At 35.5% G+C, this 18,341-nt stretch overlaps 1 protein-coding gene across 1 annotated transcript in view; it reads left to right on the forward strand.

Annotated features, from left to right (window-relative positions):
- Positions 1-18,341, forward strand: part of LOC124613752 (centrosomal protein of 78 kDa-like) — a 191,025-nt gene that overhangs the window by 148,548 nt on the left and 24,136 nt on the right. The window contains exon 6 of the mRNA XM_047142467.1: positions 17,588-17,762. Coding sequence (XP_046998423.1) covers positions 17,588-17,762 — 175 coding nt within the window. The remainder of the gene's footprint in view (positions 1-17,587; positions 17,763-18,341) is intronic.

Consider the following 18,341-nt stretch of genomic DNA (forward strand, 5'->3'; position numbering starts at 1 on the left):
CTGTTCCAGTATAATTTGTATTTATCATTCTCCAATACATTTTGTGGGTGCATACTTGTATGTGGGAACATGTTGTTTTATTAGTTTTATGTTGTATGGTAAGTTGTTGATGTATTATTTTTGCTACATTTTGGTCTACATTAATGATTTCCATCACACGTTACGGATTCTGAACCAGTACTGTTTGCAGATGACACCAGTCTATTGATTGAAGGGAATAATGAAGAAATCTTACTGCATCTGCAAAAGATATTACAAAAGGAGTGTCTGAATGATTTACCAGAAACAGGCTAATAGTTAATCCCCAAAAATCGTTACTCATGAATTTCCACACTGATCAAAATTAAAATCCGGCACAACCTGTAATATGTATAGATAACCAAAAATTAGTTCTGTCAATGAAACTAAATTTCTTGGGATTCATATCCAGGAACACTCATATCACAGCCCTAAATTCAAAACTAGCAAAAATGAGCTATGTGGTAAGAATTCTCTGCAACAGTACTAGTGCAGAAACAGTTAGGGCTGTATACTTTGCTCGTGTACATTCAATACTGAAGTACAATGTCATTTTCTGGGGAAATGTGCATCAGGCCATAACAGTTTTCAGGAAACAAAAGGCAATTATAAGAATAATGAAACAAGTGAGCAGCAGAAAATCATGTGAACCTTTCTTTAAAGATCTAAAGATCCTACCCCTTCCCTGCATTTATATACTGGGAGTAGTCACGCATGTCAAAAAAAGCATACTGAGAAAAGCAAACCTTTTTCCTCAAAACAAAAGTGTCCATGATTACAGTACCAGGTCAGACAGTGACATACATGTCAATCATTGTAACACCACATTATGCCAAAAAGGTGTATATCATGCAGGAACAAAACTTTACAACAGATTACCAAGACATATAAAATCTCTTACTGAACTACAAAGCTTTAAAAAGTCTGTGACAGCATACCTTCTGAAAAACTGCTACTATTCAATCTCACAGTATCTTATGCAAGAAAAAATGTAATTTGTATCTTTAATTGTAGAAATAAGTTATAAATATACAGTATTTCAAAAATTTGTAATTATTAACTGTATAGATCCAATTTTTCATAAAAATTTATAAAATTTATTTTTGACATTTGAAAATCCAATAGCAAAAAAAGGTTTTCTGTCCAATATCCTGTGTACAATATATGTACTTAAAAAGAGATTTATATGGACAAATAAATAAATAAAAATATAAATAAGTGTCTTCTGGTGTATTCTGTATTTGCTGGTATTGTACATCCGCTTGTGATATGATCTACTGTTTTTATTTGTTGTTTGCAAAGTCTACATGTATCTGTTGTGGTATTGGGATCTTTAATAATATGCTTGCTGTAATATCTGGTGTTTATTGTTTGATCCTGTATTGCAATCATGAATCCTTCCATCTCACTGTATATATTACCTTTTCTTAACCATGTGTTGGATGCGTCTTGATCGATGTGTGGCTGTGTTAGATGATACGGGTGCTTACCATGTAGTGTTTTCTTTTTCCAATTTACTTTCCTCATATCTGTTGATGGTATGTGATCTAAAGGGTTGTAGCAGTGGTTATGAAATCACAATGGTGTAGCTGATGTATTTATATGAGTGATTGCTTTGTGTATTTTGCTAGTTTCTGCTCGTTCTAGAAAGAATTTTCTTAAATTGTCTACCTGTCCATAATGTAGGTTTTTTATGTGGATAAATCCCCTTCCTCCTTCTTTCTGCTTAATGTGAATCTTTCTGTTGCTGAATGTATGTGATGTATTCTATATTTGTGGCGTTGTGATTGTGTAAGTGTATTGAGTGCTTTTAGGTCTGTGTTACTCCATTTCACTACTCCAAATGAGTAGGTCAATATTGGTATAGCGTAAGTATTTATAGCTTTTGTCTTGTTTCTTGTTGTCAATTCTGTTTTCAGTATTTTTGTTAGTCTTTGTCTATATTTTTCTTTTAGTTCTTCTTTAATATTTGTATTATCTATTCCTATTTTTTGTCTGTATCCTAGATATTTATAGGCATCTGTGTTTTCATCGCTTCTATGCAGTCGCTGGGGTTATCCAATATGTAATCTTCTTGTTTAGTGTGTTTTCCCTTGACTATGCTATTTTTCTTACATTTGTCTGTTCCAAAAGCTATATTTATATCATTGCTGAATACTTCTGTTATCCTTAGTAATTGGGTGAGTTGTTGATTTGCTGCTGCCAGTAGTTTTAGATCATCCATGTGTAGCAAATGTGTGATTTTGTGTTGGTATGTTCCAGTAATATTGTATCCATAATTTGTATTATTTAGCATGTTGGATAGTGGGTTCAGAGCAAGGCAGAACCAGAAAGGACTTAATGAGTCACCTTGGTATATTCCATGCTTATTCTGTATTGGCTGTGATGTGATATTATTTGAATTTGTTTGGGTATTAAGTGTGGTTTTCCAATTTTTCATTACTAGGAACTGTATCAATTTAGGATCTGCTTTTTTATATTTCCAATATTTGTAGTAACCATGAGTGGGGTACACTATCAAAAGCTTTTTGGTAATCAATGTATGCATAGTGTAGCGACCTTTGTTTAGTTTTAGCTTGATATGTCACCTCTGCATCTATTATCAGTTGCTCTTTACATCCTCGTGCTCCTTTGCAGCAGCTTTTTTGTTCGTCATTTATAATTTTGTTCTGTGTTGTGTGTGTCATTATTTTCTGTGTAATGACTGAAGTTAATATTTTGTATATTGTTGGTAGGCATGTTATGGGGCGATATTTAGCTGGGTTTGCTGTGTCTGCTTGATCTTTAGGTTTCAGATAAGTTATTCCATGTGTAAGTGTATCAGGGAATGGGTATGGGTTTGCAATATAACTGTTAAATAATTTAGTTAGATGTGAATGTGTTGAGGTGAACTTCTTTAGCCAGAAATTTGCTATTTTATCTTTTCCAGGGGCTTTCCAATTGTGAGTAGAATTAATTGCTCAGGTGATCTCATGTTGCAAAATTATCAATTCAGGCATTTGTGGTATCATCTTGTATGTGTTTGTTTCTGCTTGTATCCACCAAGCATGCCTGTTATGTTGTACCAGGTTTGACCATATGTTACCCCAGAAGTGTTCCATGTCTGTTATGTTTGGTGGATTGTCTATTTTAATGTGTGTGTTATCTATTGTCTGGTAAAATTTCTTTTGGTTTGTGTTGAATGTTTGGTTTTGTTTCCTTCTACTTTCACTTTTTTTGTATCTTCTAAGTGGTTTGGCCAATGCTTGTAATTTCTGCTTCTTTTCATCTAATTGCTCTATTGCTTCTTGTTGTGAGATTTTACCTAACCTTTTTCGTTTTTATCTGATATTTCATTTCTTATAAATTGTGTTAGCTGTCCGATGTCTCTTCTCAGTTTTTCTATTTTGATCTGTAGCCTGTGTTGCCGTGCTGGTTTTGTGGGTTTCTTCTGTGTGTTGGTTGGTTCTGATCTCTGCCTAGTGTGTGTATTTAGTGTAGTGAGTGCTCCTATATAAACCAGTAGTTGTAACTCTTCCATAGTTGTATTTTCATTTATTTTGTTGTGTATGATTGTGTTGATAGTTGTTATTGTTGTTTCAACTTGTGGGTTATTTGGTGGTCTATGCAAGAATGGTCTAATGTCTGTATTTGTGTCTTTGTATTCTATATATGTCAGCTGAAATTTTTCTTCTATATCTAACATGTGTGTCACTTCGTGTTCTATTTGTGCTTGTTCTGGTGGCTGTCTTAAGATTTCGTTTTCCTCTGATTGTTTCATTGATGCGTGTTGTTCTTTGTTTGTTTGCTCTGGGTGTTTGAGTCCATTACTGTATTTTCTTCTTCTTCTGATTGCACATTGTTTTGTTCCAGTATTTGTTGTACTTGTTTGATGTTTTCTAATTCTGACTGGGGTATCCAGCTACTTGTTGTTCTGTTAAAAATTTTAATTCTGGGTATCTGGTAATAAATGTTGTGTATACTTGTGATCTGTATCCAATTGTGTTGGCTCCTAAGTTTGTCACTTGGTAATAACAGAACATGAGGTGTCAGTTAACTTCATCTGACCATCTCATCCTCTGTCTTTGTTTTCCTTCTAGAGTGGTTGCAGGAAGCATATCCTGCAAAACACCTCTTTTTGGATTTAAACGATTTTCCGTGTGGCTAGCAGTGTCGTTACCATTGTGGACGGGCATAGGGTTCAAGCGTCGTCCCTGACCATGACAGTGCTTGTCTGAGGCTTCATTAGTTCTGTCCTGAACCAACTAATCACAATAAAAGGGGGGTTAGCCCTATTAGTGGTTTGTTCTTTCCGTTGTCTTTTACGACCGGCAGAACATACCGGAGGCCTATTCTTTTCCCGGGCTTCCAATATTATTATTATTATTATTATTATTACCTTCTTTCCTTTCTCAGACCTTAGGTCTGTTTAAAAATGGAAAGTGATGCGGGCCTTGATCAAGCATGACTTCCTTTTAACTGTATGGTATATGTTACATTGCATTTAGGAACTTTCGGGTAATTGAACATGTATCAATAATTACAGATTTCTGTAGTTGTATATATACGTTTGGATGTAGCTGTATTGCGTTGATGTACTGGTGGATATTGTGTGGTATGACTCCTGTAGTTGATCGTATAATTGGTATGATGTCAACTTTATCCTGATGCCACATGTCTTTGACTTCCTCAGCCAGATGGATGTATTTTTCAATTTTTTCTCCTGTTTTCTTCTGTATATTTGTTGTATTGGGTATGGACATTTCAATTAGTTGTGTTAATTTCTTCTTTTTATTGGTGAGTATGATGTCAGGTTTGTTATGTGGTGTTGTTTTATCTGTTATAATGGTTCTGTTCCAGTATAATTTGTATTCATCATTCTCCAGTACATTTTGTGGTGCATACTTATATGTGGGAACATGTTGTTTTATTAGTTTATGTTGTATGGCGAGTTGTTGATGTATTATTTTTGCTACATTGTCATGTTTTCTGGGGTATTCTGTATTTGCTAGTACTGTACATCCGCTTGTGATGTGATCTACTGTTTGTTGTTTGCAAAGTCTGCATTTATCTGTTGTGGTATTGGGATCTTTAATAATATGCTTGCTGTAATATCTGGTGTTTATTGTTTGATCCTGTATTGCAATCATGAATCCTTCCGTCTCACTGTATATATTGCCTTTTCTTAGCCATGTGTTGGATGTGTCTTGATCGATGTGTGGCTGTGTTAGATGATACGGGTGCTTGCCATGTAGTGTTTTCTTTTTCTAATTTGCTTTCTTCGTATCTGTTGATGTTATGTGATCTAAAGGGTTGTAGAAGTGGTTATGAAATTGCAATGGTGTAGCTGATGAATTTGTATGAGTGATTGCTTTGTGTATTTTGCTAGTTTCTGCTCGTTCTAGAAAGAATTTTCTTAAATTGTCTACCTGTCCATAATGTAGGTTTTTTATGTTGATAAATCCCCTTCCTCCTTCTTTCTGCTTAATGTGAATCTTTCTGTTGCTGAATGTATGTGATGTATTCTATATTTGTGGCATTGTGATCGTGTAAGTGTATTGAGTGCTTCTAGGTCTGTGTTACTCCATTTCACTACTCCAAATGAGTAGGTCAATATTGGTATGGCATAAGTATTTATAGCTTTTGTCTTGTTTCTTGCTGTCAATTCTGTTTTCAGTATTTTTGTTAGCCTTTGTCTATATTTTTCTTTTAGTTCTTCTTTAATATCTGTATTATCTGTTCCTACTTTTTGTCTGTATCCTAGATATTTATAGGCATCTGTTTTTTCCATCGCTTCTATGGAGTCACTGTGGTTATTCAATATGTAATCTTCTTGTTTAGTGTGTTTTCCCTTGACTATGCCATTTTTCTTACATTTGTCTGTTCCAAAAGCTATATTTATATCATTGCTGAATACTTCTGTTATCTTTAGTAATTGGTTGAGTTGTTGATTGGTTGCTGCCAGTAGTTTTAGATCATCCATGTATAGCAAATGTGTGATTTTGTGTGGGTATGTTCCAGTAATATTATATCCATAATTTGTATTATTCAGCATGTTGGATAGTGGGTTCAGAGCAAGACAGAACCAGAAAGGACTTAATGAGTCTCCTTGGTATATTCCACGCTTAATCTGTATTGGCTGTGATGTGATGTTATCTGAATTTGTTTGGATATTAAGTATGGTTTTCTAGTTTTTCATTACTATGTTTAGAAACTGTATCAATTTAGGATCTACTTTGTATATTTCCAATATCTGTAGTAACCATGAGTGGGGTACACTATCAAAGGCTTTTTGGTAATCAATGTATGCGTAGTGTAGCGACCTTTGTTTAGTTTTAGCTTGATATGTCACCTCTGTATCTATTATCAGTTGCTCTTTACATCCTCGTGCTCCTTTGCAGCAGCCTTTTTGTTCTTCATTTATAATTTTGCTCTGTGTTGTATGTGTCATTAATTTCTGTGTAATGACTGAAGTTAATATTTTGTAGATTGTTGGTAGGCATGTTATGGGGCGATATTTAGCTGGGTTTGCTGTGTCTGCTTGATCTTTAGGTTTCAGATAGGTTATTCCATGTGCAAGTGTATCAGGGAATGTGTATGGGTCTGCAATGTAACTGTTAAATAATTTAGTTAGATGTGAATGTGTTGAGGTGAACTTCTTTAGCCAGAAATTTGCTATTTTATCATTTCCAGGGGCTTTCCAATTGTGTGTAGAATTAATTGCTTGGGTGACTTCATGTTGCAAAATTATCAATTCAGGCATTTATGGTATCATCTTGTATGTGTCTGTTTCTGCTTGTATCCACCGTGCATGCCTGTTATGTTGTACCGGGTTTGACCATATGTTGCTACAGAAGTGTCCCATGTCTGTTATGTTTGGTGGATTGTTTATTTTAATGTGTGTGTTATCTATTGTCTGGTAAAATTTCTTTTGGTTTGTGTTGAATGTTTGGTTTTGTTTCCTTCTACTTTCACTTTTTTTGTATCTTCTAAGTGGTTTGGCCAATGCTTGTAATTTCTGCTTCTTTTCATCTAATTGCTCTATTGCTTCTTGTTGTGAGATTTTACCTAACCTTTTTCGCTTTTATCTGATATTTCATTTCTTATAAATTGTGTTAGCTGTCCGATGTCTCTTCTCAGTTTTTCTATTTTGATCTGTAGCCTGTGTTGCCGTGCTGGTTTTGTGGGTTTCTTCTGTGTGTTGGTTGGTTCTGATCTCTGCCTAGTGTGTGTATTTAGTGTAGTGAGTGCTCCTATATAAACCAGTAGTTGTAACTCTTCCATAGTTGTATTTTCATTTATTTTGTTGTGTATGATTGTGTTGATAGTTGTTATTGTTGTTTCAACTTGTGGGTTATTTGGTGGTCTATGCAAGAATGGTCTAATGTCTGTATTTGTGTCTTTGTATTCTATATATGTCAGCTGAAATTTTTCTTCTATATCTAACATGTGTGTCACTTCGTGTTCTATTTGTGCTTGTTCTGGTGGCTGTCTTAAGATTTCGTTTTCCTCTGATTGTTTAATTGGTGCGTGTTGTTCTTTGTTTGTTTGCTCTGGGATGTTTGAGTCCATTACTGTATTTTCTTCTTCTTCTGATTGCACATTGTTTTGTTCCAGTATTTGTTGTACTTGTTGTTTGATGTTTTCTAATTCTGACTGGGGTATCCTGTTATTTTTTATTATTACACGGATCTGATCAGCTAGTCGTTGTTCTGTTAAAAATTTTAATTCTGGGTATCTGGTAATAAATGTTGTGTATACTTGTGATCTGTATCCAGTTGTGTTGGTTCCTAGGTTTGTTGCTTGGTAATAACAGAACATGAGGTGTCGATTAACTTCATCTGACCATCTCATCCTCTGTCTTTGTTTTCCTTCTAGGGTGGTTGCAGGAAGCATATCCTGCAAAACACCTCTATTTGGATTTAAATCATTTTCCAGTTGGCTGGCAGTGTCGTTACCATTGTGGGCGGGCATAGGGTTCAAGCGTCGTCCCCGACCATGACGGCGCTTGTCCAAGGCTTCTTTAGTTCTGTCCTGAACCAACTAATCACACTAAAAGGGGGGTTAGCCCTATTAGTGATTTGTTCTTTTCGTCGCCTTTTACGACTGGCAGAACATACCAGAGGCCGATTCTTTTCCCGGGCCTCCACGGGGATTACTATTATTATTATTATTATTATTATTATTAACCCGCTACCTCACACTACTAGATCCTCTGCTGCCTTCACTCTTTCATCTCTCAAAGTTACCTATTCTTCTTCTACTGTATTTCTTTCCCCAGTTCTTGTCAATCATTCCCTAATGCTCTCTCTGAAACTCTCTACAACCTCTGCTTCTTTCAGTTTATCGAGGTCCCATCTCCTTAAATTCCCACCATTTTGAATTTTCTTCAGTTTTAATCTACAGTTAATAACCAATAGATTGTGGTAAGAGTCCACATCTGCCCCTGGAAATACCTTACAATTTAAAACTTGGTTCCTAAATATCTGTTTCACCATTACATAATCAATCGGAAACCTTCCAGTGTCTCCAGGCCTCTTCCACATACACAATCTTCTTTCATGATTCTTAAACCAAGTGTTAGCTACGATTAAGTTATGTTCTGTGCAAAATTCTACCGGGAAGCTTCCTCTTTCATATTTACCCCCATACTATATTCGCCTACTACTTTTCCTTCTCTTCCTTTTCCTACTCTTGAATTCCAGTCCCCCATGACTATTAAATTTTCGGCTTCCTTCACTATCTGAATAATTTCTTTTATTTCATCATACATTTCTTCCATTTCTTCATCATCTGCGGAGCTAGTTGGCATATAAACTTGAACTACTGTGGTAAGCATGGGCTTTGTTATCTTCACTACAATAATGCATTCACTATGCTGTTCGCAGTAGCTTATCCAGCTCCTATTTGTTTTTATTAATTACTAAATCTACTCCTGCACTACCCCTATTTGATTCTGTATTTATAACCCTGTATTCACCTGACCAGAAGTCTTGTTCCTCCTGCCACCAAACTTCACTAATTTCCGCTATTTCTAGCTTTAACCTATCCATTTCCCTTTTTAAATTTTCTAACCTATCTGCCCGATTAAGGGATCTGACATTTGACACTCCGATCTGTAGAGTGCCAGTTTTCTTTCTCCTGATACGAAGCAGATAATATCTCCAATAAGACATTACTTAGTTGTGGCCTATAGTATGTAATACTATTAGTCACTTATTTAATGCATCTGTAACTCACTGTGTTTTTTCAAAAAGATTGAAAAAATACCATTGTTAGGAGTCTGTAAAAAGTGTGGCTCCATAGATTTCAATAACTATCACCCATCATCATTCCTTACATCATTTTCAAACTTTTTAGAAGGTAATGTACTTCAGGTTTGTCTCCCAGCCATTTAGTAAAAGGATATTTAGCCAATCACTGTTTGAATTTCAAAAGGAACAGTCAACTGAATTGTCTATTTATACACTTATGAGCAAATAATAAAATCTTTTAACGTTAAAATACTACTGGTTGGAATCTTCTGTCTCTTATTGAAGGCTTTTGACTGTGGTAGTCACAATATTCTATTAGAGAAGTTAAGTTTTTGTGTAATACATAGCTCAGCAAATGCTTGGTTTGGTTCTTATTTCGGGAATAGAGTGCAGAAAGTTACACTAGGCTGTTCAGGTAATACAAAGAGGGACACCACATCATCTGTGTGAGAAGAAATTACAATTATAGAACCACTACTGTTCTTGCTTTATGTTAATGATGTGCCATGTTATTGGAATCAGGAGACAGAATTACTCAATTTACAGATGATACAAGTGTTGTTGTGAAACTGGGAAAAGGAGCATCAACAGAGAAAATAGTAAATGATGTTTTTATGGAAGCTAGTGAATGGTTTTGCACAAATGTACTAACTTTATACTTCAGAAAAAATGCAAGTCATCCATTTTTGTATTGTCAAAAATATGCCATCTCCTATTAACCCAGTATAACAACAAGAAATAATAAACAGTGTAGAAAATTGTAAATTCGTAGGTATGCAAGTTGGTGAAAACTTAAACTGGAAAAAACCATATAGTACATCTGCTAAAACATCTAGTTTCAGTTACTTTTACTGTAAGAATTATTGTCAACTTTTGGGATACAAAAGTCAATAAGTTAAGATATTTTGGATATTTTCATTCATTAATGTTTTACGGGATAAAGTTTTGAGGTAACTCCTCACTTAGGTAAAAGGTATTCATTGACAAAAGAAAGTAATTAGAGTTATGTGTGTAATTCATAAATGTACATCTTCTCTTTAAGTAGCTGGGAATGTTAAACACAGCCTCACAGTACATTTATTCACTTATGAAATTTGCTATCAACAATCCTTCTAAGTTTGAGCGAAACAAAGACATTCACAACACCTGAAGGAAAAATGATCTGCATTATCCTTTACTAAATATAACTTTGGCTCAGAAAGAGCTGAAATATTCAGATTTAAAACTCTCTGAGAATCTACAGATGGAAATAAAAATGCCTGACAGGTAGCAGAAGTGTTTTCAACTTTAGTTTAAAGAGGTATCGCCTTAAGAACTTGTTCTGTACCATAGAAGATCAGCATTCTATGTTTGACATAGGGAACAAGTAACTAACTGTAATTAAGGTTTGACATTAGTCTTATTAAGAAAAATTGTGTGCAGAGACAGAAAGACATTACTGGTGTATAGTTGTGTAAAGGAACATAGCAAGACATCCAGCAAAGAAAAGTAAGAATTCCAGTACTGTATCCATGAAAGGAAAATATTAACTTTATAATCTATTTTTATGTGAGATATTTACATAAGGGATTGATTGCAATTGTGAAAGTCATTACTTATTTACATAATTTGACGTATGAGTTAAGTATAGTAGCTGAACACATCGCAAGATCATTTGTCTAAGCGAGAAGTATGCTGTGTGACATGTCAGTCTGTAAGTGTGAAGTGTATCCTTTTGTATTCATTACCAATGAATGATACAAATGAAAAAATGATAAAAAAATGTGATTTAGAAGAGCACAGCTCCTGTGTGAATTAATTATTTATTTTCATATGAAAAACTAGCACAAGGGACCATGAAAGAAGGGACAATGTTGCAGTAACTTCATAAGAGAAACTACGCAACTGCAATACACACATTCCATGAATCACTGGCCTACAGTGCTACAGTTGAGTAGCATTTTGTACAAGAATAAGTGGAAGGGGGGGGGGGGGGCACTATAACTGTATTCTGTATGAAACAAATTAGTTAATTGTTCTTTCTTATATGCCACTTGGAACTGTCAATTTGGTTTCTTAATTCTGAAATTAAGTGGTGTTCTCAATTTGATGTGAAGATTGAAGTACTTCTCATATGTTTATTTATTTAGCCATCTGTGGACATTTTAAAGTGTATGGATGTTGTCAGTTGTGTACATTCATATATTTATACAGTTTGTTGTTACATGTAGTTAAACATTGTGACACATAAATTATTTACAATCATTTTTGCTCCTTATCAAAATATTGTGAAACATAAGCTATTTACAATCATTTTGTACTAAGGAATTCACTTATAGTGTAAAAGCAGTGTTCCTGCAAAAACAATTTAAGATTTTTTCTAAAGTGGTACATGTTATCTGCTTCTTTTATTTTCTGCGGCAGTCTATTATACAGTTTTACACCTTCAGACAAGAAGCTATTTTGAGTCTTATGTTTATTCTTCCTGTCTAGGTGAAGACAGTGACTTGTTCTTGTACTATAGTTATGGAAACTGCTATTTGTGCTATAATTTTCTATATTTTTCTTGATGTACACTATGGTTTGGAATATAAATTCACAAGGAACAGTTAGAATTTCTAACATTTTGAAAAGTTCTCTGCAATGGGCCTGCTTACTGCTTTTTGTTATAATTCTTACTGCTCTCTTGTGCATTTTAAATACCATTTGTAAATTTGAGCACTGTTTCCCCAGAAAATAATACCATAACTGATTACTGAATGAACATATCTAAAGTATACAGTTCTCAAACATTCACTACTGCATGCGGATACAAGGACTCTATGTGCATAACATGTTGTGGATATCTTTTTTGAGAGTTTCATAGCATGTTCATTCCACTTCATTTGGCTGTCAATGCGCAACCCTAAGAATTTTGTTGTAGGTACATCATCTATGGAGATGTTATCCAGTTTTAAATTTAAGGGACTCTGTTTTCTGTTCATTCTAAAGCATATTATATTTGTTTTCTTTATGTTGAGAGTTATTTTGTTTTCCTGAGACCATCTGTGAACATCCCTCAACACTTCAGTAGAATTTTCCAACATTTGTGCTGGTGTCTTACTGGTGATTACTATGTTGCTGTCATCCGCAAACAGTATCTTCTCTCCATGGCTGATATGTTGCGGGAAATCATTTATATACACCAGAAATAATACAGGGCCTAGTACACTTCCTTGAGGGACCCCAATATTGATATATTGTGAATCAGATATACGTTTCTCAATGTACTTTGATCCACTGGAGACATGTGTGATCTCTACTAACTGTACTCTGTTTTCTAGATATGAACGAAACCATTTGAGAACCACTCCCCTTATCCTAGTGCCTCTAATTTATGCAACAGCTTCTGGTGGTCAACTGTATCAAACGCCTTAGACAGGTCTAGGAAAAGGCCAGTTACATAGCTGTTCTCATCTAGTGCTTCTAAAACTGTTTTTGTTAATTGTGCTATTGCAGATTCTGTACCTTTACCAGGCCTGAAACCGTGCTGGTCATTGCAGAGGAGGTTGAATTTACTTAGATAGCTCAAAAGCGTGTTTTTTCATTATTGTTTCTATCACTTTGGAAAAGCATGACAATAGGGCTATTGGTTTGTAGTTCTCAACGTTTTCTACATCACCTTTATTGTGAACTGGTAAAATTTTGGCATGCTTCAGATAGTCAGGGAAGCAACCAGTTTTGAAGGATTCATTTATGATTACTGTAATGGTTTGAAGAAAACACAGAAAATGTGTATGATAACTGACAGTATATTTATTGGAGAAAAGTAAAAACTGTTGTAAGCCATTGCCTTTCAGCAGTTATTTCATCAGAAGGAGAAGAGGTTGCTGCATTTTACATTATGCTAAACTGAGAAACTGAAGACATACAGAATAATATTTAGTCTTTACTGCTTGAAGTGAATCTTAACAATACAGAGGCCACCAAGACTAGAATAAACACTTGTATTTGTTAATGTGCTCCTCTTGAATTTCCTTGCAGTCTGATAAAAGCAGCAATAGTTGTTTAGTTTGGTACTCTCATGACAACATAAAAATGTAGTAGAAATATAAGTGCAGAAAGTTACTGTCATTTACAAAACCACCTACATCCCAAAAAGGGAGAAGCAGAAAACAAAGAAAATCAAAAACTTATTTTGTCTGATGGCTCAAATAACAATCCACTTTTGGAACAGATGGAATATGAAGTTAGCTCAGAGGGGCCCCCTCAGTCTACAAGCACATCCCCCTATCTATGTTGGCTTACCATCCCATAAAGAGAAAGAGAAAAATCCCTTAACATGTTTTCCTATTTCAGTGAAACGAAGATAGGATCAAGATTCATGTGGAAGAACTGAAACTCATCACACTGATGAAGCCAGTGTATTTGTCTCTAGGAGACAAATTCCAAAGACATATGCGTCCCTTGTATAGAGTGTTTGGTGCCTCCATAGAAAGGTCTCAGTAAGGAGAGGGTTAAATACAGTGTACTCTGCCTTGTTTCTACCTCTTTACACCAATTTAACTTTGAAAGCAGTTGTTGCAATAGTGCAAGTATCACACACAGTAGCAATATGATCTCTGTACCTACCTGCTAATGATCATTTAGACAGCAAGGCATTTATAGACCTTATTGCACCATTTCACTGCCCATTCTGCTTTTGCAAGGAACATATTCTGTGAATCAACCACCTACACATTTTGGGAATCATGTCTCAGCTCCAACCACCTACACATTTTGGGAATCATGTCTCAGCTTCATATGTTCAGAAACAGTCTGCTTAACATGAGGCACCACATGTACTTCAACATTACTAGGGTATCATTTTCTGTCATTGAACTCTTGATATGGTCATCACCTTTGCTGATGTGTTATGTGGAAAGGGGTTGACAATTTGCACTCCAGTGGCTAATTTCTGTTGAGCATTCACCTAACCGATTGAACAGTAAACAAAAGGCAATATCTGATATCAATGCTCAGCAAGACTAGTTGCAGAGTGTACAGGCAACAGATTGTCTTTGAATATTTTCAGAGCATCCTGGAATATGTGGACTACATTACAATTTTGATTCATCAAGTCAGTGCTTGCACCCAATCAATTTTAATGACATCTGTGAAGATCAGTGATCCTCTGGTGGGTTGAGGAGTGCCACTTCAATCAGGTTGAGGTTTGTGATGCTGCAATGGTTGCTGATCAAGTGTAGAGAACATTGCACTTTTTGGGTAACAAAATAAAATGCTATTGCATTGTAAATGAGAGCAAGAGGAGTTCATGGCATGAACTCATGAACACATGAATTATTCCAGTAAGACAGCTTCAGTATGGGGGATCTTCAACAGGATTTTTGGGTGAGGTGTGTGATGTCCTGTTACAGGGGTAATGTGCTGTGGAACTTGTCAGACCAGACCAAGATAAACACCCCAACTAGTGGTGAACCATTTCACAGAAATGCCTGCTATTACCAGTAGAGTTCAGCTTTGTGTCATCACAAAGCTGTCACTGGAGGGACAGTTGAGACTTTGAACTCAGCTAACCAGTTACCTTAGTGGAAGCTGTGTTTGCAAGTACTATGGCCCATGAGACAGCACTTGGCCATATAATTTCCTGCAGCTACTAACTATAGCACCTGACTGATAGTGCAAAAGGAATCCCATCAGCCTTCCCAAAATCCTTGATGTGTGGAGAAGGTCATCCTTATTCTTAATTCAAAACCAAGGAAGGGTCATATTTGCCCAGTGAATATGCCAGTCTTGTGCTCAAAGATTGTGAGTAAAAGATCTTGGAGCCTGACAGCAAACCATGGATATTCAGAATCAGAATTTTAATACCTCATAACATTCATACATAAATCATTGATTTAATGTACAGGAGACTTTCCAATATAAGTTATATAATTAGGGCACATACAGTGTCTCAAAAAGACCTAAAATTAATCTTACTTTGCAACCATCTGTACAAGTTTTATTACACTTCTCAACAAATAAAGCTTTGTCATCATTTAAAAGTATTGTTGTTGAGTAATAACATTTTTGTACAAGGATAACATTTTCACCAAACCTGTACTGTGAAAGTTTTTCACTTTTAGTTTATTATAAGTATTTGTTATCCATGTATTGAGGAGTCTGGAAGTGGACTTTTAATCTGTGAGATGATAATAAGAAATCATCTTCGTTTCTCATATCACAAATGTGTTGGAAATGATTTTCTATGAATGTTTCTGGATTGTTACATATAAAGATAAACAGTTCATAAATATAAATACATGAAGTAGGTACAATAATTAGGTACCTAAATAGTGTTTGACATGAATCCCTAGACTTAATATTAAAATCCTTACAGCTCATTTGTCACTTACGTTGTGGATCCAGGAGATACGATTCCACAAATCATAACTTGACTTTTCTGGAGGCAGTGCTACAACAGGCTTTCCTGAGAAAGCAACACTTCATAGGTGTTTATTTCAATCCTAAGAAGGCCTCAGATAACTCAGTCAGTTGGACTTCCATTGACATTCAGCCATCTTTATACAGTTCTTCATAGGCAGTATTTTAGATACCAAGTCAGGTTCGACCAGATTATTTTGAACAGATTAGTGTCCTACAAGGAAGAATATCACTGTCTTTGCCATCGCCATTTGTAACATAATTTTCAGAAGAAGCCATCACAGTGGTTCTTATCTGTGGATGATTATGCCATTTTTTGCTGCTTCTCCAACCTTTGAACAGCAACATGTCCGCTGCAACTTAAGTGAAAGAGGTTGGAGGGATGGGTACTGTATAGAGATTTCAAGTTATAGGCATGAAAAGTAGTGTACATTGATTTTAATTCATCACAGTAGTGATGAGTGACTTTGTTCAAATGTAAAATATATTGTGAGATGTCTGGAAATTATACTTGATTGTAAACTCATGTGGTTACCACACATAAGGATCTTAAATACATGATCCTTTAAGGCACTAAGATTTATAAAATGTCTTAGGCACATGCCTTAGGGAACAGAGAGAAAATATCTGCTCCAGTTGGATAAGATTTTCTTGCACTTCTAGTTACATTGTGTGTGTGTCAGGTAGAAGATTCAGCAAGACCTTTGCATAGGAGTCATAGATGGTATCCACCATGAAGGAGTAACACTGATCACAGTTGTCTTTAGGACCATCCCAGTAACAAGTCTCTGTACTATGGCTAATGAGGCTCCATTCTCTATCTGGTGGTACCTGCTGAAAAGGCAACAAGGATATGGATTGTTGCCTAATCCCCAACCAACAACATTCTACAAGGCTGACTGCCCATTGATGGAAATGACAATTACTTATGAACAGCAAAGTGATTTGGGACCTTGATGGCAGCAAATGCAGTAGCACTTGCTATATCTCAGATTCCATTCCCTACTCTGTACTCCAAGGATCCAATACTAGTTAAAAGTTGCTGGAGAGTACCACAGATTTATTTTCTTAAAACAAGTTTTGGCACCACATAATTTCTGCAGTATAATTAGATACTAGTTAACAATGATTGACCTAAGCAGAGGGACAATATTGGCTGCTCTGTTTACTCTGGTCATGCCTTCACAATCTGATTACTGAAGAACTTAGTGTTTGTGATGTGGAAGCACATAATATCTTGAGGACTCTAGAAAAGACAGACACATCTGTGCTAAGAAACGCTTTGTTTACCTCATCAGTGCACCAGTGAAATCAGTCCAGTCCATTCAGGAAAATCTCCTTGATCTGCAAGTATAATATAAATATGTTTGCATAGGCTGCTTTTGAAAAGTTTTAAACTTGTTTCATAGTTCATTTTATGTGTTTGAATAGCTTTTGTCAACTTCTAATTTTAATTATTTTGATATTTTGTTACTCCCATATTATTTCATTAGTTTATTTTTATTTAATTTGTTTCTATGTAATTATACGTATCACTGTACGAGAACTTCACTATTATACAACCCTGGCTCAAACTCAAAAGAAAACTGAGTTTTTCATTTTGGATCTTTAAGTATTTATTTGTGCAATAAAGCCTCATTTTAGTTCTTTTTCATTTTTGGAGTTTGTTTTTTAATGATGATGTGAAACCAAACTGTGAAGGGTTTTAATGAGATTGTTTTGTAATGTGTGTAACAAGTTATGCTTACAGCTGAACAGTGGGCCCTAATTGGATTCACTGTGTGCTTAAGTAATGTGAAGTCTAGAGGATCTGAACTATACATGGATAATTTGAAGGCTCAGTGTCCATTCCCCTTATAAAAGAAAATTACATTTTCAAATATTGTTTCAGGTAATACTTGCATTCTGATTTATTTTTTTGTAAATTAAAGATTGGCATTCTTCCCCTCTAGCATCAGCAGATGGAAAGGTATAATGAATCTTGGGTACAGTCACTACGCTATCGAGCAATTGATGGTGCCATGCTGGGAGGTGTGAGGCGCATAACATTGAATGACAACAAAGAATTGGGAGATGCAGGAATTGCTCATTTTATTGAGATCCTGAAGGATGATTTTTGGCTGAAAGGTAAAAATTAATGATATAAAATGAATATCTCCTCTTGTAGGTGGACTTCAGTGTAACAACATATATGTTTCATTATCTAGAATCTGGCACATGGACTTTTCCTGTTGCAAGCCAATTGCGTGCCAATATTACAAGGTGTACAACTTTGCTTCTGCCATTTTTCCCCCAACATTTGAGGCTTTAATGAAATAAATTGGTTACACATGTATCATTTAAAGTATTTTCCATCACTGGTCACTACTTTCTCCCACCTTTCAGGCAGTGTACGAATCCCGTGCCAAAAAAATTGTTCATCTTTTGAAGCGATCCACAGATCGATCCAATTTGTGACTTCTTCATGAGATCGGAAGTGTTGGTCGGCCAAGCTATGCGCCATTGATCTAAACAGGTGATAGTCAGAGGGAGCGATGTCTGGAGAATATGGCGGGTGGGGTAGGACTTCCCATTTTAACGTTTCCAAGTACATTTGGCCTCTTTTGCAATGTGGGGTCGAGCATTGTCGTGCTGCAAAATCACTTTATCATGCCTCTCACTGTATTACAGCCATTTGTCTTTTAATGTTCTGCTCAAACGCATTAA

Source organism: Schistocerca americana, chromosome 4, assembly GCF_021461395.2.
Source record: "Schistocerca americana isolate TAMUIC-IGC-003095 chromosome 4, iqSchAmer2.1, whole genome shotgun sequence".
NCBI classification, from domain to species: Eukaryota; Metazoa; Arthropoda; class Insecta; order Orthoptera; family Acrididae; genus Schistocerca; species Schistocerca americana.